Here is a 25,743-nt window from a genome sequence, read left to right as displayed (position 1 = left end):
ACCTTCGCAGAACGCAGTTTGGAGTTCAGGGGAAAGTTTGCAGTGTATCCAGAGTGCCGCGTTTTGTAGTGCCGTTCCAGATAATACCTCTTTAGCACATTTACTTTCTCTTTGCAAAGCAAACAAGTGGCTTTTTCTTTTGGGCATTCCACAAACAAGTACTCTTCTTCCCATGCTTCCTGGAAGGTCCTGTGTTCGCTCTGGATCGATCTTGGTCGTTTGCAAGGCTTGGAAACGGGACTGTAGGCCATTGCGGAGGAATCGGATTTTCCGCCCGACAGCACCCTACGACTGATAAACCGACACACCTCACGACCGATACTGCGTCACGACCGATGGACCAACACCACTTCTCGCAACAGATCTGTGAGCAACATCAAAGTAATGTTTTGTTTAAACATACAACATAATGGGTAAACCTGCACATGTCACTCAATAGGGATTTGAAATAAATGGCATGCACACACGTATCTAAAAGCCCACGTTCACGCGCAGGTATCTTGGCGCTAAATAACAGATGTTTGTTGCTACCCAACTCATTTTATCGACCTCAGATGGATGAAGGGCAGGACCCGCCGGGATTTGAACCTGTGACCATGATGTAGAACGCAGGCCCCTGCAGTGGACAAGGGGAGGGCCCTGGTTTCAGGTGGGGATTAGTATGGTATGCAGTTTCTGTTATCAGTACTTCTCACCCCTTTCCCCACAAGAGCAGTTTAAACATGCATGAGAAAATATCCTAGTTTGCAAGTCTTTTCCACACCATTATGGCCCTGCTAATCGCGATATTGCGCCATGAGCGATAAGGAAGCTTGGAGCAAGCACTTCAATTGGGAGGTGTATCATAGTGTGGCGTAATTAACCGTTCAACATTTCTTTAATGTAAATCCGGCCAACATAGAGTGTCCGTTTCTTTCATCCTTTACTTCTAAACCTCTGTAGAGCTATCGAGGAAAAACAGATACTCCGAGAGAGAGAATATAGCGGTAATTAAAGCGCTACACAGAAAAGAAAGTGCCCCTGGCGTTCGTGCTTAACTTTTGAATTTGTTGTTGAATTGCTGAAAAGCAGGCAATGCCAGTGAAGTAGCTTTCGTTTCTACTTACTTTGTTGAAGTGCTTGTTGTGAGGACGCCTCGCCCTTTTGCGCTCTAAAAACGTCTTTTCAAGGCACTACCTCAAACCCTTTATAGAAAAGCACGCATCTCAACTCAACGTTGAAAATCTGAGAGAACACATTTCAACATTTGCAATTGAACACGTGCCTAGTCTCGTCCTATACATGTATAAACAACGGAAGGTGCGGCTCAATATATAACACAATTATATAGTCATGGATGTTAGTTAAATAGCTTTGAAGCTGTTAAAGGGAGCAAGTTCTTTGTGGATTTTTTTTCCGATTTACTTTTGTTCCTATTTGTGTGATTACCAAGGCGGTCATCAGATAATCACCCAGACATGCTCTCGCGCGATGGGAAACGTGCTGCTCTTTAAGCCCATCTCTGCATGGACTGATGCACAAGCAAAAATGCATATTTAATGCATTTCAATTCCCGTCACAATACATCCCCAAAAAGTCGCTTTTTAACATAAAATGCCCTTTCTTGTTGGTCTAAATTTAAAATAGTGTGAATGTTTCCCGAGGCGCGAGTGATAAAAACGTAGTTATTTTTCCGCTTTAGAAGGCCTGGATGTGCTTGGTCTTTCCCCCAGCAGGCCACTCGCCCTACCCTGAGTTGTAGTAGGAATTACCCAATCCAAACTATTGGTGGGTCGCGATATCTTGACCACAATATTGAAGGACAAGGGGGCGTATTATGCATGTGTCCAATGCGCATGTGCACGAATTAGTTTGCATACATGCATCCCAGTCTACGTACACATAAAATCAGTTTGTAAATTAGGGAATGCAAAACGTTTAATTTTACAAGAGGTTAGCAAGAGAGCTCAGTGAGTAAAATACTCATCAATAACGTCTGTTGACACGCAGGTCACCAGTCGTGGTGGGGGCAAGGCTAACTTGAACTTACATTCTTTCAAGGCTGGTCAACCAGATAGTGTGAAACTGGAAAATTTTAAGACGTTTTTCACATTGTTACACATTTAGTGCATGACCAGTCTGAATGCATGTGATATTTGTTAAACATTTGAAGTACAATATTCGCACAAGAAAAAATTCAATTTGCAAAACCGTCCGTGCACAAAATGTATTTCACACTATGCAGGGTGACCAGCTATAAAAACACGCTATTATTGTAGCCAAAGTTGCTGACGAGTAAAAGATTTGAGAACCATGCCCACCGATTTTACATGAAAATATTTCTACTCTCTGAATACCGTTGTTATATCTTTAGGAGGATTTGCTTCAATATTTTGGCGCTCCAATGACTACCATAATTGGTTTAAAACAGGCAACTGAAAAATATCTCGCGTTTCCAGTATTTATTTTTCCGCCTTAGAAGTGGAGGTCACAAAAGAATAAAGAAAAAAAAACATACCTGTGCAGGCGAAGAGACGCTGCTGTGAAGGTTCTCCGGGGCTGCGGGCTGGAAGGACGTTGTCAACAGGGACACAGGAAGCTCTCTAAAAGGTCCTTTAAAAGTCAGCTGTAACTAGCGCTAGTTACAGCTGACTTTTAAAGGGCCTGAACTTCGTGTGATGTCAGAGGCAGGCAGGCCAATCAGAGGTAAGCAGTAAGCAGAGACGATGGCCCCAGGAGGAAACCTTGTGAATACGTATTAAAGCGTATTCACAACGTTTGCTCCTGCGGCCATCTTCCCTGTTTACTCCAAGGAAGTGTACTGTAATCGAGTGTACTGTAATCGATCAAGGTCCGTGGGCCGCCAATGAAGGCCGGGCGGGCCGCCAGCGGCCCGCGGGACGTACTATGAGTAACCCTGCCTTAGATGATATCTGCAGAGCAGCTACATGGTCTACACCGCACACATTCACAAAACACTATTGTGTTGATGTGCAAACTAAACAACAGGCTAGTGTGGGCCAGGCTGTACTCAAAACACTATTTCAAACTACTGCAACAGATTCTGGTGGTCGCCGCTAAGGGTGGATACTGCTTTACAATCTATGCGCAGTGTGTAATCTGCAGCTCATATGCCTCGAACGGAATATGCTACTTACCAATATGCATCTGTTCCTGGCATGTAGAGCTGCAGATCTACACACGCCCACCCGCTTCCCCGGCTACCTTTACCTGTTCTAGTATTATCTTACTTAGATACAACACACATGGGCATCTTTTCTGTTTCTTACTACACTCCATCATTTCCCTGCTGGCAAAAAACAATCTGAGTATGGAGCCGATGCCCATGCGCACTATGATCCAAAGGAGTAGTCACATACCTCGTGACTTCCAAAGACTTTCCAAGACAAAAACAAGTGCAAACATTCGGGCCCAACACCAGATGGCGATCTATGCACAGTGTGTAGATCTGCAGCTCTACATGCCAAGAACAGATGCATACTGGTAAGTAGCATATTCCTTTCTAGTTTTCTATTTGCTGGCTTTATTTGCTTTAGGAAGTTTAGTTTGAGTTAGTTCCTCGCGTTGAACAAACCTTGTTTACTGTATTCTTCCACAAACTCGCTTTCTGTGAACTGGCCTTTAACCCCTTCGCTGCTGCGGACATTCCGCTGCAGCGCTGGGGGGGGGCAGGGGGGCAGCGCGGTGGGCCTGTGCTCATGACGGAGCCGCTCCGTCATGAGCCACGGTTGAGCTGTGCTCATGACGGAACGGTTCCGTCATGACTCCGCCCATTTGCGTTGTCCCCCCGCACAGGCGGGGAAACAGCGCCGCGTAGGCGGAGCGGCCGCCAACGGGCGTGTCATGACGGAACCGTTCCGTCATGAGCACACGGCAACCGTGGCTCATGACGGAACAGTTCCGTCATGAGCGGGGAAGGGGTTAAATCTTGATCTTATCTTGTTACATTTGCTGTGCATTCAAAGACAGTTCAAATGTCAGTCTCTCTCTTCCAGGGAGCTTGGTGTTTATTTTACTTTCTCTGGCTTCAATGTGGAAATCCTGCTGAGCACTCATGTCAAAAGACATGGTCTGGTTTTTATCTAGCACACAACAAAAACAAATTAACTGTGCTGATGTTTTGGAATACTTCAGAATTAGTACAAATGAAGCACGTTTTTTTGTAATTCTGAAGTGTGGTGGAAACAAATATTTGAATACGATCAAAACACATCAATACCCTACGTGATGACATTTGCTCATATTATCGTTTGTGTGCATTAAAACCGTATTTTGGTGCAAAGATCATTTCAGTTGAAAATGTGTTGTAATAGCGGTGCGCTACCATAACATGCATATTCCACACTATGCCCCTCCACTCCATGCCCTTCCTCGCCTTGCCCCTCCACTCTACTCTGACCCTCTTCGACACGCTACTCCACTTGACTCAACACCATTCCAATCTACACCACTCACTCCATGACATATGCCAATCCACTTTCCACCCCTTCACACCACCTACCCACTACACTCTACCCCACTCCACTCCAATCTATTCTACAGCACTCCAATGGACCCCAGCCTACCCCACCCCACTTCGCTACAGTCTACCCCAATCTACTTTACTCCAATCCAGTCCACTCTACCCAGTCTAACCCACTCCAATCTACCTCACCCACATTTACCCACCCTACCCCACCCCATTCTGCCCCATTCTAACTCAATATACCCCACTCCACTCCAATTTACCCTACTCCACCACGATCCAATTTACCTAACCCACTCCAATCTACCCCATTTCAATTTACCTCACTGTAATCTCCCCCACTCTAACCCAGTCTACCCCACTCTAACCCAAATGACCCATCTTCACTCTACCCAATTACCCCACTCCACCCCACTCAACTCAATCTACCCCAATCCACTGCACTCCCCTCTTCCCCAATCCACTCCACTTTACTCCAGTACATCCCAGTCCAATCTACCCCGCTTCTACCCTACCATATTTCACACAATCTTTCCCACTCCAAGCTGCCCCACCCCAATTTACTCACTCCAGTTTACCCACCCCACTCCAATCTACCCCATTTAAATCTGCCTCACTGTAATCTACCCAATTCTAACCCAATCTCCGCCACTCTAACCCAGTCTAGCCCACTCTAACCCAAATGACCCCTCCACTCCACCCAATCTACCCCACTCCACTCAATCTAACCCACTCCACTCAATTTAACCCAGTCAACCCCACCCCATCTACCCCACTCCAACGCGATCTACCGCACTCCACTCAAATCTACCCCACTCTGCTCCTGTCTACCCCATTCTATCCCACTGCATGTCAATCCAGTCCAATCTACCCAGTCCACTCCAATTTACCTTAGTCCAACCCACTCTACTCTAACCGACTCCACTCAACTCCAATATACCTTTGTCTCATTTACCCCACTCCGTTCCAATTAACCCTCTCCACTCCAAACTCCAGTGCAATACATCCAACTCCTCTCCACTCTAACCCTCTCCACTCTAACCTACCACACTCTGGTCTACCACACTTCAGTCCACCCTATCGACCCCACTCCGATCCACCCTATCCAAATCTACACCTCTCCACTTAACTCAAATCTACCTCACTCCAATCTCCAACACTCCTATCAAATCTGCCCCACTCCACTGTAAGCCAACCCACCCCACTCCAATCTCACTACTATAATCTACCCCTCTCCATTCCATCCCTCCCAGATCTACCCAACTTCAATCTACTACTATCTACTTCACTGCAATCTTCTCCACTCTACCTCAATCTACCACATTTCACCCCACTCTACCGCAATCACTCCACTCTACCAGACTCCACTCTATCCCACTCCACTCCAATATACCCCACTTCAAACTACCCCACTCACCCCTCTTCAATCTACACCTCTCCAATCTACCCCACACCACCCTAATCTACTTTACTACATTTAATTCTTCCCTTCTCAATCCAACTCCTCTCCATTCTCTACTCCACTCTAGTCTGTCCAACCTCACCCTACTGCACTTCACTCTTCTCCACTCCACTCTACCCCAGTCTACTCACTCCAATCTACCCCACTCTAACTCAATCTACTCCACTTTAACCCAATCTACCCCACTCCACTTCTCTCCACCCCACCCCCTCCAACTCCAATCTACTCCACCACACTCCACCTCAACCTACCCTCGTCCAATCTACCCCACGCTAACTAACCTACCCTTCTCCAATATACCCTAGCCCAATCTACTCCACGCCACTCTATCCAACTCTGCTCCAACCTACACCACTCCAGTCTACAACACTCTACTTCAGTCCACTTCACTCCAATCTACCCTACCATCATCCACACAATCTATCCCCTTCCAGTCTACCCCACTCCACATTGATCTACCCCTCTCCACTCCAATCTACTTCACACCAATCCACTACACTCCCCTCTTCCCCAATCTACCCCACTCCACTTTGCTCCAATATATCTCAGTCCAATCTTCCCCACTTCACGCCAGTTGACCCTACCATATTTCACACAATCTATCCCACTCCAGGCTACCCCACTCCCCTCCAATCTACCTCAATATATCCACCCGCAGTCTACCCCACCCCACTCCAATCTACCCCATTCAAATCAACCCCACTTCACTCTGCTCTACTCCGGTCTACCTACCTCAATCTACTCCACTCCACCCCAATCTACCCCACTCAAATCTATCCCAATCTACTCCACTCCAGTCTATCACACTCCAATCTACTCCATCGCATCCATCCCACACCACTAAAATCTTCTCCACTGATCTAGCCCACTGCAAACTATCCCAATCTACCCCATTCCATTATACCCTAATACATTTTCATCATCATCATCAAAAACTTTATTACTATCACCAGGATCCTAAAAAGTACACAGCATAAGTATAAAAGCATGAATATAAACATGTGAGAATAAATACATTAAAAACAATTTCATTGGGTAGATGTGCAAAGAGCAAAATGCAGCAATTCCTAGAAGAATAAAGTGCTACATGCAAGTAGCTTCCCACGCCTGATCCACATTGCATACCAGAATCTTGAGAGGTCAAAAACCTTTGGTCTACTGGTATCAATGCATAATGTTCTTATTACCTCAAGATAATGTCCCGGGCCAACAAGTCTGCACAATGGAAAAATCTGTTTTTTCCTCCGGGCCAAATAATGGGGACAAAAGAAAAGTAAATGGACAATTGATTCTGGGTGAGCTTTACATGTAGGGCACAAGACATCAAAAGAAGCACTAGAACACCTCTTAAAGCAAAGTAATCTGGTGGGCAGAGTCTTATAACAGAACTGTAAAAAATGTTTGCTTGCCTACGTTGGAATGATTTCATCTATAGTTGACTCAAACAATGGAACGGATTTAAAAAGCAGAAAATCTTTTGTCAAACTATTCGCTTGTTCTGCCAAGGCCATTGCCAGTGTCTTTCCCCAATACAATACTTTCAGCTTCCGCCTCGAGATTTGCACCATACTTTCTGGATTAGTCCAGAAGGGCTCCATCCCCAGCCTCCCCAGTAATTCGTGTAAGGAGATGAACCACCTAATCGATGATGCCATGGACAATTTCAGGAGATCCTTCAGTCTCTCTCTATACGTTTTCAGCTCTTCCACTGTCCACAGCCTAAACCAGAACATTAGCAATTTACAGTTCAATTTGTGTTGCAGCTGCCTATGAGTAAGGCCCAAGTACAGAAGTTTCAAAGGGGAACTAACAGGAAGATCGACCAGCGATCTTAGGAAGCGGTTTTCAACAATTGTAAGGGGGCATTGATTGCCCGTGCCCCATAGCTCAGCACCATAAAGAACTCCTCCCAAAACCTTAGTGTTGTAGATTTTGAGGGATGGGGCAATTTGGCGGAATACTGTTTTCCTATGTATTTTGCTGATGTGGGCACATTGGTAGATTAATTGTAACTTTGCTTTTCCCATGTGTGCCCCTCAGTCGATCGATGGAGTCAGGTGGATGCCCAAGTAATCAAAGACTTCTACTTGCTCCAACTTGGCGCTACCAGGCCACACCAATCTAGTTGTTGGTTTATTTTGCCCTCTATTAAGAATCATGAACTTGGTTTTTATCTCATTTAAAATCAAGCCCCTATCATCACAAAACCTTATAAAATCGTTCAGGAGTTGTTGAAGACCCTGCGGCGATTTGGATATTAGAAGCGTGTCGTCGGCAAACAGTGCAGGTACTCTTCTAACACCAATTTTAGGGGCACCACAACCGTCCCTGTCTACATAATCAACAACTCCATTAATGAAAAGAGTAGAAAGGGTGGGCGCCAACACACAACCATGCCTTACTCCACGTTGGACAGGGAAAGTTTCTGTTACTTGGTTGTTTGTGCTGCACCTGACCTGTGCTGTGTTGGATGAATGGAGTCTAATTAAAATGTTTAAAAGATTAGCAGGGAGCCCCATCTCTTTTAAGACCTCCAAAGCCTAGCCTGGGGAACTAGGTCGAATGCAGTGCGATAATCGACAAAAGCCACATATAGTTTGCCCCCCTTAACTACTACTTCCTTCCAGTAAATGCACCCAATCTACCCGACTCCACTCCACACTACTCCAGTCCACTCTTCCCCAATCCATCCACTCCAGTCTACCACAATATGTCCCACTCCATCCCAATCTACCTCAACCAACTCTACTCCACTCCACCCCAATCTGCATCGCACCACCCTAATCTACCCCTCTCCTGTCTACCCCACTCCAGTCTTCCTCAATCCACCCTACTCCCCTGCTCTACCCCCACTCGCCTCTACGCCAATTTATCCCACTCCAGTCTACACCACCTGACCCCACGCCACTATGGTTTAGCCTTGCTAAACAGCAGCCACACTGGTGTACAACATGGCTAAAACACATTGTCAAAGCCAATAGCTTTCGAATAGGTGAGACCTGTTTGCTTTGCCAATAATTGTCTTAAGAGTAGCTTAAAGTCCGCTCTTTACACTGTTGAACCAATTTGTTTTTTTTACTTCCCTTCATAAGCTTATGTTTTTCATATCTTTTCCTTTTTTAAATACCTTTTTAAAGCTTTAAAGGCTGTGAAGGCGTCATCATCAATGTCAAAAATATAGATCTTCGAACAAGTGAGAACATACTCGCGGCTCTATATTCAAAGTATTCAAACTAGGAGTGCGGAGTCTCTTGATATTTGTTATCTTTTTAGGACGGGCACTAGCCAAAACATTTTGATTTTAGCAATATGATATACATTTTTTTATGGGGGCTTTCATTCAGCCCACTCCATCCATTGGTCGGTTGTGCCATTTACATCTTCTTCCACCCAATATAACATACAACCTGGGGAAATGGGTCAGCCCACTTTAGCCATTGGTAACTTCACTGTGAGTGATAGCATTCGACTCTTTCACAAGGAACACATCTGCACAGAAAGTAGTTCCTTCAGTGCAGGGGTTACTATGGCATTGTTTTCTTTTTTTAAACCAAAATTAATTTTCCTTTTTTTTTTTTGCATTTTTCTTTTTAATGTTTTTGTTCTGAGCGTCCGGCAGATCCCACAACTGTTTTTTTATATAAACCATGGCAAAACAAGTGCTGACAAAGCCTAAAGGCTCCCTGCAACGCCAGACCAATTGGCTTTGTGAATGTCTATTCTTACGTTTTTGTTTTTGTCCTCTTTTAATATTCTGCACAAAGTCCGTGTGGGTGACTACAATATCTTTCAAGCCAACTACCAGACTCTGTTAATACCGAAGGATGCACATTTGTACTGCCTGAAATCCTGGTACTTTGATTAAAACGTCTTTAAATATTTTTCAAACGTTATCCATTCCTATAGAGATTGGGGGGGAAAAGAAGCAATAAAGGGGGCAGCACTTATCAGTATTTCACCATAGATGCAAATGTTCCCAGTCCTCGCCAAGACATTATTTGCAACACTTTTCAGGTACTTATTTAATTTAACCTTTCATTGATGAATATTAATTTTCCTAGTGTCTTATGTTTTGATGCTAAAGTGTCATTAGAAGTGTGTCAGTAACATTCAGATCTGGGGACCGATTTTAAATCCTGAATTTCACTCAAATTCTGCTTAGTGTGTTTCTGCCCACGCTGGTCTCTCTCGGTAATACCCAGTTGAATTTGCATTGGCAAAATGATGGTAATACTGAAATACTGCACGTTAAAACCTGTTGGAAGGACCATTCCCTCACATTATTTCCCCATGATTTTTCCCATATCCAGTGGGCAAACTTAAACATCTGGTGCGGAAAGCGTTTACGGTATTTCTCATGGTATTTTGTATCCTACTTTAACTCTCCCACATCCTGGCAAGGCATGTGTGGAATTTTGTAAAAAGTTCCCTGTCAGAATGTTTCCTCAGCTCGATGCTGTAATAATACAAGCATTGTGATTTTAGGTTTCATTCCTTAATAAGTTAGAATATTTATGTTCTCTGCCAGATATATGCAGGCATTAAGATTGTGTAGACAATATCAAAATGGAGCACCTTTAAAGCAGCTGTTTTGGTTTAATTTTTTTCTACGGGTTAATTTTCAACATCTTTATTGAATCAGTGCTGAATATATATATAAGGTGTGGCTCTTTTAGACGAGCACTGGTAATGCAGCGGATTATGTTCAGACACCCTGATGGTCTATATTGTATTCATCAATTTTTTTTTTTTACTGCCACTGGTGAACAACTTGTTTAGATACAAGATTGAATTCTCAGTTTGAAGGCTTTATCTTGGTAACAAACATTTTGCATGCTTAAACACTGTTTAGCCACCCCACTGTTGATTACTGCCTTGCTCACCATATCCGTGGCTCATGAAAATATTTTGTTTCTTTGGTCCAGGTAAACAGTGATTCAAAAGCCAATGTAACCTGTCTTGTGTATAGCCATGATGGAGCAGGTAAGACCATTGCCAATTGTCTATCAGTTTCCAGTTCATTTAAGATGTAGTGGAATAACTGTTCATATTTAACCCCATTGAGCTATGTACTGTTTATCTTTTAAAGTTGTCTTTATTATGTTCATTTTAGTATACGGTTTGCCTTTTACAAAATAGTTGAAGTGTTTATAGAATTGTTTTTTTAATATTGTGAGTATTGCTGAGAGAGTTTACTTTTGATTTTATACACAATTTCAGTTGATGGTTTAGGGTATTTAAATGCAGTTGCTACAAAGAAAAGCAGTGATTTTGCAATATAAATGTAGGCAATGTGTTTCCCATTTGTTGGTATACTTGGGCTCCTTTGTTCATGCTTACTGGCAAGTTCAGGCCATTATTCAGCTGCACTCAGTTTTTGCCCTTCTGCTTTCTGGTGCAAAGCATTTTTGAATACGAAGTCTATTTTCTCTCTTTAGGAGGATCTATGTTTCTCTGAGGTTTCTCTATTAGGCTTCCTAAAGTTCTTTACATTTGTTGAACTTTACTTTACTTTCAGCGTGAGATGCCCTTTCTGGCTTGGCTTTAGATCTAAGTCTGCCTGATGTCTGGGGAAATTAGGAGACCCTTTGGACCCTTTCTCCAAGCTTTTCCTAAGGTGCCCTTTGGGATAGTGCCCCAGGGGCACCCCAAATATACCATCTATGGGAATTGGGAGTCTTCCCGGATTTTGTTTTTACAGTTCTTTCCTAGATGTCATTTGTGAAGTTTTAATCAGTGGCCTTTACAGCTTGGCGACATCTGAGGCTTTTAAGGCCCCATTGTATTTTTTGTTGTTGCTTGCAGTTGCCTTTTCATTAAGTTAAACCATGCTTTGGCCTAGGGTTTCCTCTTCCCTTAGACTTACCTGTGTTTGAAGGCCTGCACTGAGCTTGCCTACAGTGCTCCTTTATATATAAAGGCCTTGCACTTCACCCTAGCCAAAAGGCACACAGGCGCCTTCGTTTACTCACAGGCTAGATATCAACATCATTTGTAGGCACTATTATGTCTCTACCTTAGGGCAGCATCTCAGAACACTCTTAGCAAAGAGAAATGTTTCGATAATTACGCCATGAGACATTTTAAGCTTTTTATCCTAAAAGGGATTTGAAAGCTCAACAGATTTTTTTTTATCTCTGTTTTAAAAAGCTGTAAAAAATGAAAAAAGTGAGCTGGGTGCGACTATAACCATATCTATAAACATTCTGCCTCGATCAGTGGCAAAAGCTATTCATTTATCTTCTCCGATGGGCAGTATGCTAAAACTCTTCAGCATTTATTTAAACAAATACTTAACAACTTAGTTTCTATGAATGCTACAATCATATCCATAAATACATAAGAAAAAGTACCACATAATTTTACCCTCATGTTAATACTATCCGTTTGTCACATTTATTTTTAAACCAAATACAAAAGGTATGTACATATTTCTTGGTAATTTAGTTCTTTATGGGAAATCTGTTTTTCTTTTAATTGAAAGCAATAATTCTTGTAAATGCATTTCAGGGCCACAACTTTCTTAAATTGGAGTATGTAAAATTTTGCATCGTTAATCTTTTTTGCATTCACATGCTGTACATCATATTGCCTTCTAGTGGTGGGGTTCAGAATTATTTCTCTTCCCAGCTCCCACACCCCCTGGGCATTGCTAACTATTTAGTGTTATGTACATCCTCTTGTGATGTCACTTGTAAGCCCCGGTAGCCACTCTGCTTGATCGCCATTTTCATATTCTTTTACCTGCTGTTGGCTGGAGAAATGAAGAGGCATCATTGCCAAAAGTCGACCAACTTTGAGGGAATCGATTTAACACCTAGGAAAACAGAGGTTTAATTAACCAAAGACATCAACCCCTTGTGTTGGAGAATGAACAAGGGGGGGGATGAGGCATAACCGCTTCAATCCGTCCCATCATAGGTTTGCTCAGAAAGACCGCTCAAGGTCCGCAACCATTGTTTGCTGAAAGACCAAAGATCAGAAGGGTCTAACGGGTGTCCAGAATTCCTGCCCAAGACCCTGAAACCAGGGTATAATGTGATATGAGGGTGTCAACAAAGGTATTTCCATCTACCTGAATAGATGTTTGTAATTTAATACATAGTCTTTAGTGATCTACTTTTCATTTTTAAAGAAAAAGCACTGACTGGACAATAATATATTGAGTATTGTCATTGTGGGTCATTTAATTGAGATTACTAGTCCACACCACCTCCTCAGACTAGGCCTTTGACTGTTCTGCTTTGTTACCCTGAGAGCTCAAGTGCTACAATGGGGTACTTTGTTCCCATTAAAAAGATAATTGCGAACTCATTACTTGCTCAGGACTCTCAGCCTTCAGAACTAATAGGCCAATTTCTTGCACCCACTATTGATAGCGGTTTACTAGCAAGTAACACTGGAATCTTTAGTCTTGCTCTGTTTTGAAAACTGCGAAGGACATTTAATTTTGTTTGCTTTTCCTTTATTTTATTCCCATATTTTCAGCACGTTTGTTTGCTTAGATAGAGGATGGGTAAGTCTATCACAAAGAAGACCGTTTACGGCTATCATGTTGAATACCTATCAGAATTCTCATAACATAAATACCAATTGGAAATATCTGCTCCTAAAATTGAGACTTGCTACCCTTGACTAGAAATACATCAACTGAGACACTGGTTGTATTGTATTTTGTTTTATACAGAACTCCTCGCCAGTTACAATGATGAAGATATTTACCTTTTCAACTCTTCTCACAGTGATGGCGCAGAGTACATCAAACGATATAAGGGCCATCGCAACAATGCCACAGGTAAGGCACGTTTTTGGAAAGGATTTTCAGTTATTGGTGTTTACAGCGACAAGGATAAGAATCTAGATCTTGCTCACTGAGGCTTGTGAGCCTCGAAAAGGTTGGGAGGGAGGGTGAGGTTGGGCAAGCATGTTTTAAAAAATATATGTTCGAGGCATATGAGCTGCAGATTATACACTGTGCATAGATCGCCATCTGGTGTTGGGCCTGGATGTTTGCAGTTTGTTTTTCTTCTTGGACAATCTTTGGAAGTCACGAGTTCGGTGACTCCTCCTTCGGTCCGTACTGCGCATGGGCTTCGGCTACATCCTCAGATTGTTTTTTCCCGCCATCGGGCTCGGATGTAATACTTCGTGCTCCGGCTTCGAACCTTTCCAGTTCGACCTTCGACGAAAAATCCTCGTCCATCGAGATTCTTCAGAGAAAATCATTTTCTTCATCTCTCTCTTCGGCACTTCCTCGATTCCAGGCAGCGGCCTTCGGGCCTATCTCGACTCCGGTCTCGGCCGATGGAAAGGACTCCCTTCAAGAAGTGCCCAAAATGTGGGTCTAAATTTCCCCACACCGATCTACATCAGGTGTGCAACCTCTGCCTCTCTCCCGAACATGAGGCCCGAGACTGCCCCGCCTGCAAGTCTTTTCGATCGAAAAAGACTATTCGGGATCGACGAGCTCGACGCACCATGGCGCACTCATCGACCTCGGCTCCACCTGACATCTTCGGAGAAGACACCGGAGCTTTGGGACAGCAGCACACCGAACAGGAGGACGATGTCGTCAGCGCTTCCGAGGCCGACGACTCCGACGTGGAGGAGATCACACCGGCGCAGAGGGTCGTGAGTACTCTACCCCCTCCCACTCCCGCGCCCATACCGAAAGAGACTCCGGTTACACCTTCGCCTCCGGGCCTAGGGAAAACCAAGCATATCGCTTCCATCACCCCACCTTCGGGCCCGGTGAAGAGGCATCATAAGTCTCCCGGCGGCTTGGACTCGAGCCAGCCTACTAGCGGCGCCGAAAAACACCCTTCGGCGCCGAAGAAAACCACACCAAGCTCCGTTCCGAAGCCATCGGTGTCGAAACCTGGCCTCTCGGTGCCGACCAAACATAAATCCCTCGGCACCGACGCTCCCGTGCCGAAGCCTGCCTCGGCACCGAACAAAAAATCGGAGGCCCCGAAAAAGCATGGCACGGATAAACCAACGAAGCCGTCTGTTCCGAAAACATCGGCACCGATAGAGGAATCTGTGCCGGAGGAGCTATTCACGCCAAATCCTCGCCAAAAGACTTTAACAAAGGATCCAAAGACTGGACATTTGACTTTGTCTTCCAAGAAAAGACATTTAGACAAGCCAGCTCCTCCTCCACCGCCAAGACGGAAGGACTCTGCCACATCCCCCTTCAGAGTACCCTCCCCACCACCTCCACCTCCTCCACCTCCCCCATCTCCGCCTCCACCTTCTCCACCCTTGCCTCATCGCTCTCCAACCCCGTCTCCAGACCCTGATGACCAAGGGGATCCATACTATGATCCAACAGATGCCCCACAGGACCCCACTCCTCCGGGCACACCAGACCCATGGGAGGATTATCATAATCCAGACGTCCCAGATGTGCCTCAGGATGATCTTTATCCATCCAGGCCATCTCCACCAGAGGACTCCCTGGGGTTCCACCACTTGTTACAACGGGCTGCACATTATCATGGGGTGGAGTAACACAGTGATCCAGTTGAGGAAGACTTCCTACTTGACACTTTTGACATAGCAGATAAATCCACTGCCATATTACCCATGCTTAAAGGAGTGACCAAACATGCGGCAGAGGTTTTCAAAGACCCCGTCAGGGCTAGGGTCTTAAACCCCAGAATAGAGAAGAAATATAAGGCAGCCCCCACAGATCCTGCCTATATTAAAGGACCTGCACCCCTAGACTCATTAGTGGTATCCACAGCTAGGAAGCGATCCAATTCTCAGTCATCGGGTGAGGCTCCACCACCCGATAAGGAGTCCAAGCTCTTAGATGCGTCCGGCAAACGCACTGCCTCGCAAGCTGCCAATATGTGGCGCATTGCCAGCACGCAAGCGCTGCTGGCGCGGTACGACAGGGCGCACTATGATGAGCTGGAAGCTCTCATGCAACATCTCCCAGAGAAATATAAAAATAAGGCTCATGAACTGATACAAGAGGGAAAGATTATTACCAACACCTCTATTAAATGTGCCCTTGACGCAGCAGACACAGCTTCCAGGGCTATAAACACCAGTGTTCTGCTTCGCTGCCACGCCTGGCTCAGAATCTCAGGATTTAAGCCGGAGGTCCAAGCATCTATATTGAACCACCCTTTTGACCAACAACACTTATTTGGCCCAAAAGTAGACGAAGCCCTGGAAAAAATGAAGAAGGATACAGATACGGCGAAGTCTATGGGAGCATTACAATCCCACACTCCTAGACGCTCCGTTCGCCGTTCCTCCTTTCGAGGCACTGGCAGGGGTTACTCTACCGATAACGTCTCCACGTCCTACAAGTCCCCTCCTCAGACTACCTTCACAAAGGGCTATCAAAGAGGTGGATATAGAGGGAACAATAATAAAGGCAGGGGCAAAACCAACACCGCCCGTTCTGCCACACCGCCCACACAATGACTTTCCCCCGCTCCCCCCACACCGCCCACACAATGACTTTCCCCCGCTCCCCCAGACCATTCCACTCCGGTCGGGGGCAGACTACAAGACTTTGTTCAAACCTGGGAGGCCATAACATCAGACAAATGGGTGACCCAAATTATTCGGTCAGGGTACTGTCTCGAACTAACATCTACCCCCCCAAATATTCCTCCCAGGCACCGTGCAATGTCACAAGAACATACCACACTGCTGAAACAAGCGGTAATCTCCCTCCTGCAAAAACAGGCAATAGAGCAGGTCCCCATCAATCAGCAAAATTTAGGGGTCTACTCTCTGTACTTTCTGATACCAAAGAAAGACGAGACCCTACGGCCCATTCTAGACCTCCGGCCTCTAAATGCATACATCCATTCAGACCCTTTTCACATGGTAACTCTCCAACAAGTTCTCCCACTCCTCTGCCAGGACGACTTTCTCACTACACTGGACTTGAAAGACGCATACTTTCATATTCCAATACACCCTTCTCACAGAAAGTACCTCAGATTTATGGTGGACGGCCAACATTATCAGTTCAAGGCTCTCCCCTTCGGGGTCACAACCGCACCAAGAGGTAAGTAGCATATTCCATATATTCGAGACGTGTTTAGCAGTAGATGTTTTGCATACTCCTGCCATCTAGTGTTGGGTCCGGATGTTTGCAAGTTGTTTTTCTTTGAAGAGGAGGTCTTCCGAGTCACGAGGCAAGGTGATTTCTCTTGGTAATAATGCGCATGGATATCAACTCCATTGTTAGATTGTTTTCTTTTTGCCATCAGGTTCGGGCATGTATTGCGGCTCTCCAGTTCGAGACCATTTTCGGGATCCCTTCTTTGTGCAATCCACTCTACCCTCGTTGGTATTGCTTCAAATGCATTTTCCATCCCTCACGTATCGAGCATTGGAAGACTTTGTCCAATTCTGGTCGGAACACTTGAATCGCAGCCATTTGGCCTGGCCCTGTTTTGAACTGTTAAGTTACACTCAATATTAACTCCATCTGAGATAATTCTGCCTTCGGTGCCACTCCAAATACCCGCGCACTGACCCTCTCAAAGTCTGTAATCTATGCTTGTCGCCAGAGCACAAAGAAGACTGTGAGACTGTACGGTCATTTCAATCTAAAAATATCTTGCGGACCGTCTGGCTCAACGCAGGGTAATGCAGAGGCAGAACATACTCTCAATAGGTTCGGCCAAGAAGATATCAAACAAGAAGAGGAAGACATGGAAGCGTCAGCTGCTGAGGATGAAGGGGTCTTTTGTGTTCAAGATTCCGACTCTGAACTAGAGATCGATTTGGAGTCCCATGATCTTCACCCTATTAGAGGTGCAGTGAGTACCCAAACCCCTCACCTGTCCACACAAAAACATTCCATTCCTGTACAACAAAAGGCTTCTGGGCCACCACTGCCATCTGCCCATGATAGGCACCGAGAGTCCGCTTCCAAAGCCTCGCCCTCAGCACCAAAAACACAGACAAAACCTTCCGGCTTTGCTCTGAACCTAAACAACACCAAAGAGAGAACCACTTTAGTCACGAAAAATACAGCATCGAAACAGAAATCAGCTCTAACAACACTCCCGGAGCCCATTTTACAAACTATGCAAGAAAGACTTGATCCAAAGCACAAGAAAATGCACATTCATCCAGAGACTGAACGCATTATAACAAAACCTGTGTCAGTACCATTTTCCAAAAGGAAAACCTTTTTCCAATAGGGCATTCATGAGAAAATACCTCTAGAAAGATGAAAAATGACATAGCTGCCAATCCCCTGCAAGCTATTCCTCCTCCTTCTACAGAACCACATTCACCCGTACCTTTCTTACCTCATTCACCTCAAAACCCTCTAAATATCACACCTCAGGGTTCTCCTCACGCAGACAAAGGTTTCGGGGTGATAATTATCCAGCTCCACCAGACCCCTGGCAGGATTATTATATAGAGCCTCCACAAGACACAGATTATGATCTTTATCCTGCGAAACCATCACCTCCAGATTACACTTCATACCAAGAGTTTATAGCCAGAGCAGCTGTATACCATGGGGTCACTTTATACAATGAAGCCTTAGAATGAGACTTTTAATTTGAAACATTAGGAAATTCACACACAACATCTTAGTCTCTTCCCATAATAAAAGGTATGATGCGCCATGCAAACGATATGTTTAAAGACCGTGCATGCATTATTACACCTAGGGTGGACAAAACGTATAAACCACCACCATCTGACCCAATTTTTATTAGAGGTCAGCTTCCACCAGTCTCATTAGTTGTGTATAATGCTCGTCAAAGAGCAAACTCACAAACCACATGTGATGCACCACGACCCGACAAAGAGTCAGAACTCATTGATGCCTCTGTTTACTTGCCAGATACGACAGAACTCACTGGGATGAGATGGAGGAATAGAATTAGATGCTACTGATACCGCTACCAGAGAGATTAATACCAGGTTCCTCCTACGAAGGCACGCATGGTTACATATATCTGGTTTCAAACCAAAGGTTCAGCAGACATTAAATGCCCCTTACGATAACCAACATCTCATCGGCCCACAAGTTGATGAGGCCTTTGAGAAGATGAAAAAAGATACAGGAGTGGCAAAATTAATGGGAGCATTTCAAACACCCACCAATAGAGGCTCCTTTTGTCGCTCATTTTCCAGTGGAGGTTCAAAGACCACTTCCACAGAAGCCTCCACATCCTCATATAGGACACAAGCTCAAGCCTCTCCATCCAGAGGATTTTACAGGGGCAACTATAGGGGTAACAACTGCAAAGGTCCGGGTAAAGGCACACCAACCCATACCTCCCCACCTGGAAACAGTGACTCTATAATCATTCCCTCCGACCATCGTGCACCTGTCGGGGGTCGACTACAGCAGTTTCTTCCGATGTGGTATTTAATAACTTCAGACAAGTGGGTGTTGGAAATTGTCCATCATATTTATTGCCTGGAGCTCACCAGCAATCCTCCCAATATACCACTTCACCCTCACAAGCTTTCTCTGGAACATCAGCAATTGCTCAAAAGGGAAGTACAAGCTCTATTAATCAAAGGAGCTATAGAGCCAGTTCCAATACAACATCAAGGGTCAGGGATTTACTCACTGTAATCTCTAATTCCCAACAAGGAAGGATCTCTACAGCCTATTTTAGACTTGAGGACCTTAAACCACTACATACTGTCAGTACACTTCCATACGGTCCATAAGTACTTCCATAAGTACTTCTACTTACACAGCAGGGCTAGTTCTGTCTCTCACCATCCTTCTGGTAGCTCCCCACATGGGCTTGTCAACCATGGTTCACCACACTACTCGCTCTTTCTGTAGTTCCACACAAGAAACTTCTCCTCAACTCAAATCTTCTCACTCAATACCATGGCAAAATCAGACATCCACAGGAGCTAAACCTAGAGTTTGGATATCTAAACATGCCAGCAGAATGCATGACCATTCTTAAGGAGGCACTTAAACCTACCACTAGAGCTTGCTATACAGCTAAATGGAAAAGATTGGTTATTTAGTGTAATAAACAAAATATTGATCCACTCAATGCATCTAAACAAAACACTTCCATATGTCTACATCTTGCAGCAGTGGCTGCCTAGCTTCAAAACAGGCGCCACTTATCTTTGTTCAGAGTGCCAGTTATTAAGGCTTTCATGGTAGGCCTTAAAAGAGTGATACACCAAGGGTCCTTCCTGCACTTGCGTGAAATCTCAATATTGTTCTAACACTACTTATTGGTTCATACTTTGAACAATTACACAATTTCCCCCTTTAATATCTTTCTTGGAAGGCTGCTTTCTTAATTGCTATCTCCTCACTAAGGCGTGTTGGTGAGCTTCAGGCACGAACTTTAGAAGAACCTTTCTTCCAGCTTCATGGGGATAGGGTGGTTCTTCATACCAATGCAAAATTCCTTCCAAAGGTGGTATCCCCTTTCCACATTAATAAATCTGTTGAGCTAACTGTTTTCTTTCCTCAACCAGCTTCTGTGACAGAAAGAGCTCTTCATACACTAGACTTTAAAAGAGCATTAATGTATTATAGTGACAGAAAAAAAGATTTTTGCAAAACAACCTTTTGTTGCATTTGCTCCCCCTCATAAAGGGAAACTCATTTCAAAATCTGGCATTTCTAGATGGATCGTTTAAATGTATCCAGACATGCTATCTCAAAGCCAAAAGGAAATTGTCTATACCCCCAAGAGCACGCTCTGAACGTAAATTGGGAGCATCTATGGCTTTCTTAGGTAACATTCCCATGGCTGACATATGTAAAGCAGCCACATGGTCTGCAGCACACACATTTACCAAGCACTATTGTGTGGATATTTTAGCACACCAACAAGTTAATGATGTTCTGTACTCTTTTTCAAACACCTGCAACGTCCACTGGTTAGCCACGGCTATTTGGAGGGTACTGCTATACAGTCTATACAAAGCATGTGTATCTATAGCCACACATGCCTCTGATGGGTTATGTTCCCTACTATGTAGGAACCTGTTCTTGACATGTACTACTGTAGATTCACATGCACCCACCCTCCTCCCTGGACATCTATGATCGTTGCAGTTCTAATATATATTTCATATGCATGGACATCTCTTTACTTACACATACTTATACTCTATTCTCACCCTCTTGCGGGAAGACAATCTAACAATTGAGTTGAAGCCCATGCACACTATTACCAAGAGGAGGAGTCACCTTACCTTGAGACTCTAAAGGCTTTGAAGAAGAACAACTTGCAAACACCCGGACCCAACACTAGATGGCAAGGATCAGCAGCACTACATGCCAAGAATACATGCTTACAGGGCAAGTAACATTGTGTGTGGGTGGGGTGGGTGGATGGATGGATGGATGGATGGTCGGTCCAGTAGAAGGCTGGGAGCCGAAACGTGTAGACCGTCCATCTGTGTGTTTGCACTATGGTGTAATCAATAAAAAAGAAGAAACCTACTGTCTATGGTGCAGTGAGTTTTTTTGTTGTGAAAAAGAAACTAAAACCGTGAAAAATGTGTGTGTGTGTATATATATATATATATATATATATATATATATATATATCTCCACAGCAGCAGACCAATTCAGTGTCAGCCGACACAAAGGAGATCACTCGCGGGAATTCGTGTAGAATACTTTTAATGTGCAGAACCTCCCTGCACTGAGAGACGCGTTTCGGCACTCCAATGTAGCGTTTTGGACATGGGCATTCAAGGCAGTAAACTGTAAATTCTGAGTTACAGTTAAGTAGCCGATTTATACTCCTGACTGATTTAGGGCCACTCTTGAGTACTGTAGTTTGTCACTTTCTGGCTAAATTTACAAGCTTTACATTTCATGCAAGGAAAAAAGCCGGTGCCAGTGTTGCGAGTGCGGCTTTTGTCTTTCCGAAGAAGTAGAAGTTGTGTGGATATTCAGCGGCTTGGTCCTGTCGCAAAGCAACCCACCGCTAGCAAGTGCGCCATCATTACCCGACCTCGGTCCAACTTTGTCTGTAGCGTGAAAACGATGTGGGTAATGGACGCTGCCTTGTACTGTATAAGGCATGGTTCCCTGCAGCCTCGATAATAGGACTGCACAGGGAGCAACACGGAACTGGAATGTTTCCCTACATACAGCAAAAAACATTGGCAGAACCCACTGGACGGTTTTTAATATGACTAAATTACTAAACTACGAATCTCAACATGCAACAGCAATACATCCACAAGGATGTCCACCAGAGGGCTGAAATCGTTTAAATTGCAATTGTTCCTCGTGGTTGGTAATTGGTTCCTGCTGCCAAGGCTTACCTTTGAGAAAGTTCAGAGATGAACGAAACGCATCAGGACAGCCTGTAGCTGTTTATTAAATAATCAATTGCCAGTGTTTCAAGTGCGGCTTATGTCTTTCCGAACGGGGAGAAGTTGTGTGGAGATAGATAGATATATATATATATATATATATATATATATATATAATCTCCTACAGCAGCAGACCAATTAGTAGATCACTCGCGGGAATTCGTGTAGAATACTTTTAATGTGCAGAACTCTCTGCACTGACAGACGCGTTTCGGCACTCCAATGTAGTGTTTTGGACATGGGCATTCAAGGCAGTAAACTGTAAATTCTGAGTTACAGTTAAGTAGCCGATTTATACTCCTGACTGATTTAGGGCCGCTCTCTTGAGTACTGTAGTTTGTCACTTTCTGGCTAAATTTACAAGCTTTGCATTTAATGCAAGGAAAAAAGCCGGTGACAGCTTCTTTTCTCAAGGGAGTGGCATGATAGTGGTTGAATACCAGGTGATTATGAATGATCTCATGGTATTACCATGATTCCTACCATACTTGTTTTTGCTCCCCATATCCCATATTAGATGAGGACATATGGATTTTCCACAAATGCACTGCATTAGCTATTTTGTGTCAGAAACATGTAATAAGATGGCTGCCAAAAATTGGGCCCATTGATGTGATGAGACTCTCTAGCTATCTTCTCTGTTCATGAAACTTTTCTAATGATCTGCACTTTTTTCACTTTAAAATAGTGGTTGAAATGTTTGCTCACTGACATCCTGTTGATAAGATTCAGCAACTTAGTAACCTACTCCTTAAAACTTGCATATTGGAAATACCCCAGGATTTGGAGCATTCATTATGAATTTGTTGCCTCAAAAGCCTATAGATTGGCTATAGAGCTGATGTAGGGTTTATGGCCTGTGATGCGAAGACCTATCTGAGTGATATATGGCTGAGGAGAATCACATGGCCAGAGTGAGGAACAAAGCAACACTGGCAAATGATTTGTGTGAATATGGTAATTGGATTATTGTGTTAAATGATCCCTTGAAAGTGGAAGTGCTCTTTATGTTGTGCTCCCATTGCAACCACTGGTCCTGTTTTTGTTTTTTTTAACCTTAAATCTTTTTGCTTCTCTTAAAATTGAGTTGATAGTGTTCCTAACCTTGGTGGCCCTAATTACCCCCTTGAGAAGTATGGAATATTCTGTTTCATTATTAAAATAGTTATCTTTTTGGCCTTGTTCCCTCCAGCCATTCTATGTAAACCAAAAAGCATTTTATGAAAAAAATAAACAAATACACATCCATTTCAGATTTAAGGAAAGAATTCTAATTTATATTAAGTTGACTAGAAAAGCACGAAAAATACATTGCCATATCCAAAGAGGATATACATATTTGGCCCACATAAATAAAAAGGGCTGAAAATTAAAGTTCTATATTTTGAGGAAAGAAAAAAACTCAAACTTGTGTTAAATCTGTTGACACAAAGCAGCATGAAGGTGGTTTTGAGGATCGAATTTGGGATAATGTTATTGACTAATCAGAATTTTTTTTTAGCACTTTTTTGAACGCAAGGTGCGGTGAGAGTAGGCAAAATGAATAAAAGATCTTAATTTGTTATTAAGTGTGGTGGATATTTAAAGCGTGGTAAAATTCTGAGGGCTCGTGAAAAGGGCCTTGCTGAAAAATATTTGTGCATCCGATAATGAATAGAAAGCCTCAGGATGTTCCAGCCGAGCAAAACTCTGAGACAGACATTGCTGCTGAGCTGTAACCTCATCGATATTGCCTGTTACCCCAATATCCCCTACTGCCTCTGACAACCCTCGAGGAAATAGATGATGAGCGTTTCGCCTCTTGGAGCCCTAGATCCGGCCCAGTAGGAATCATGGGGAGTGCTGCTGCCCTGCTGATAGCATTACGATTCCAGTCGCAGGTGTTCCTGACAAACCTCCCTCAGAAATACCAGGGGGAGGATCCCAATTCCTCCCCAGCTGCACGTGCTTCTGTTAGAAGAGGAGAGACATAGTGATCCATGGTTCTCCGAGATTATGGAATAGATTTAGATGCTGGGAAGGGCGTTGCGCCTCCATGACATCTGATATACCCTTTTTAGGTCGAGCATTCAAGACCTCTTGTATATACTTTAGTATATACTCCTATATTAGTATATACTTATATGTGTATGTACTTAGAGGGCTCTGAAGATCAGCCCTAGGACTTGTCTGCTTCCGCTTAGGGACTTTTTTCTGTTCAACTGTCTCTATTTAACAGTCTTAATAGAAAAGGACCAGTAGAGGTCAGTAAAATACCAGAATTGCTTTCTGCTGAGGGACTTTATTTTTTTTTTTCTTCTGGCAACTGCCTCTATTTAACTTTCTTGATAGAAAACGACCAGCAGAGGTCAGTAAAATACCAGAATCACTTTAGCATTATCTAGATTACAGTTCATAGAAATTGTCTCCCTCGTAGACAGCAATATTTTTTCAATCTTATATTTTCAGTGATATGACCACCGAAGGCTGAACAGAGCTTTGGACTACACTATTTCCAGCTTAAAAGGCAATATTTCTCTCCTTGTGTTCCCATACCTAGCGTGTCACGCAGTTTGGTGCTTACTTTCCCTCCATGTTAAGGAACAGTAGATGTTTCAGCACCCAGGCTAATGTGCTGCATAGCTAAATACATATAAGGTCCAAAAGGCGAGACCGATTGCATTGCAAATGCTTGTTTATCCTCCAGAGGCTTATCCTGATCTTGCAAGTCTCGACAACAGCCCATGCTGCAGCTGAAAGTGCCCCCCACCCCCGGCTGCCTTAGCTGACCCTCCCAGACTCATCGCCTTACTGGTCGAAGCCTTAGCAGGCTGAGGCTTCCTCCTCCTCAGACTGGGGAGGGGCTAAAGGCTTTCAGGCAGCAGTACCCCCTTAACTGTTGTCTTGGGAGGCATCCTGGGAAAACAGAGGCCGGAAGTTATTTGTCGCAAAAAAGCCTGACTCCACCACCTTGCTTTAAAGCGCCCTCCCTCATGTGCCTTAAGCAGTAACTGCAGAAGGAGAAACCACCGGAGGAACAAAAATAATTTTGCAGTCAGCTGTCCTGAGGTTCCAAGCGAATTGCTCATGCTGCAGCTTCATAAGTTTCACTTTAATAATAGCGGAAGCACCAGTCACCCTCCCCTGCTCCTAGGTTGCTTCCGTTCTCCCCGAGGGTAAATTGTATGTCTCTTCAGGGATGCCTTTTCTACACTAAACGATTGGGACATGGACAGCGTGATTCAGAGGACCCACCGCTTTCCATTTCGTTCACCAAAGGATGGCCTGCCTGCCCACTGTCTAAGGGCCATTTTTATCTACGTGGCTAATTTATTGTTGCAACAAGAAATTTTCCAGGCGGTCCAACCCAGATCCCCAATCAAAGCCTGCGGGGTTGAGTTTTTTGTCCGTTTGAATTTCTGCCATGAGACAGTGGTCAGGCGGTGGCAGCTCCGAAGAACATATCCCTGCTCTCCGAAAACGTATTTTTGCTTTGACGCCTGGA

At 44.1% G+C, this 25,743-nt stretch overlaps 1 protein-coding gene across 5 annotated transcripts in view; it reads left to right on the top strand.

Annotated features, from left to right (window-relative positions):
- DCAF8 (DDB1 and CUL4 associated factor 8) overlaps positions 1 to 25,743 on the top strand; it is a 222,534-nt gene that overhangs the window by 115,959 nt on the left and 80,832 nt on the right. For all 5 annotated transcript variants that reach the window (XM_085638707.1, XM_085638708.1, XM_085638709.1 and 2 more), the window contains 2 exons: positions 10,853 to 10,910; positions 13,615 to 13,722. In XM_085638707.1, coding sequence (XP_085494833.1) covers positions 10,853 to 10,910; positions 13,615 to 13,722 — 166 coding nt within the window. The remainder of the gene's footprint in view (positions 1 to 10,852; positions 10,911 to 13,614; positions 13,723 to 25,743) is intronic.

The sequence above is a fragment of the Triturus cristatus genome, chromosome 12, assembly GCF_964204655.1.
Source record: "Triturus cristatus chromosome 12, aTriCri1.1, whole genome shotgun sequence".
Classification (NCBI taxonomy): Eukaryota; Metazoa; Chordata; class Amphibia; order Caudata; family Salamandridae; genus Triturus; species Triturus cristatus.
This window is presented reverse-complemented; position numbering and strand designations above follow the sequence as displayed.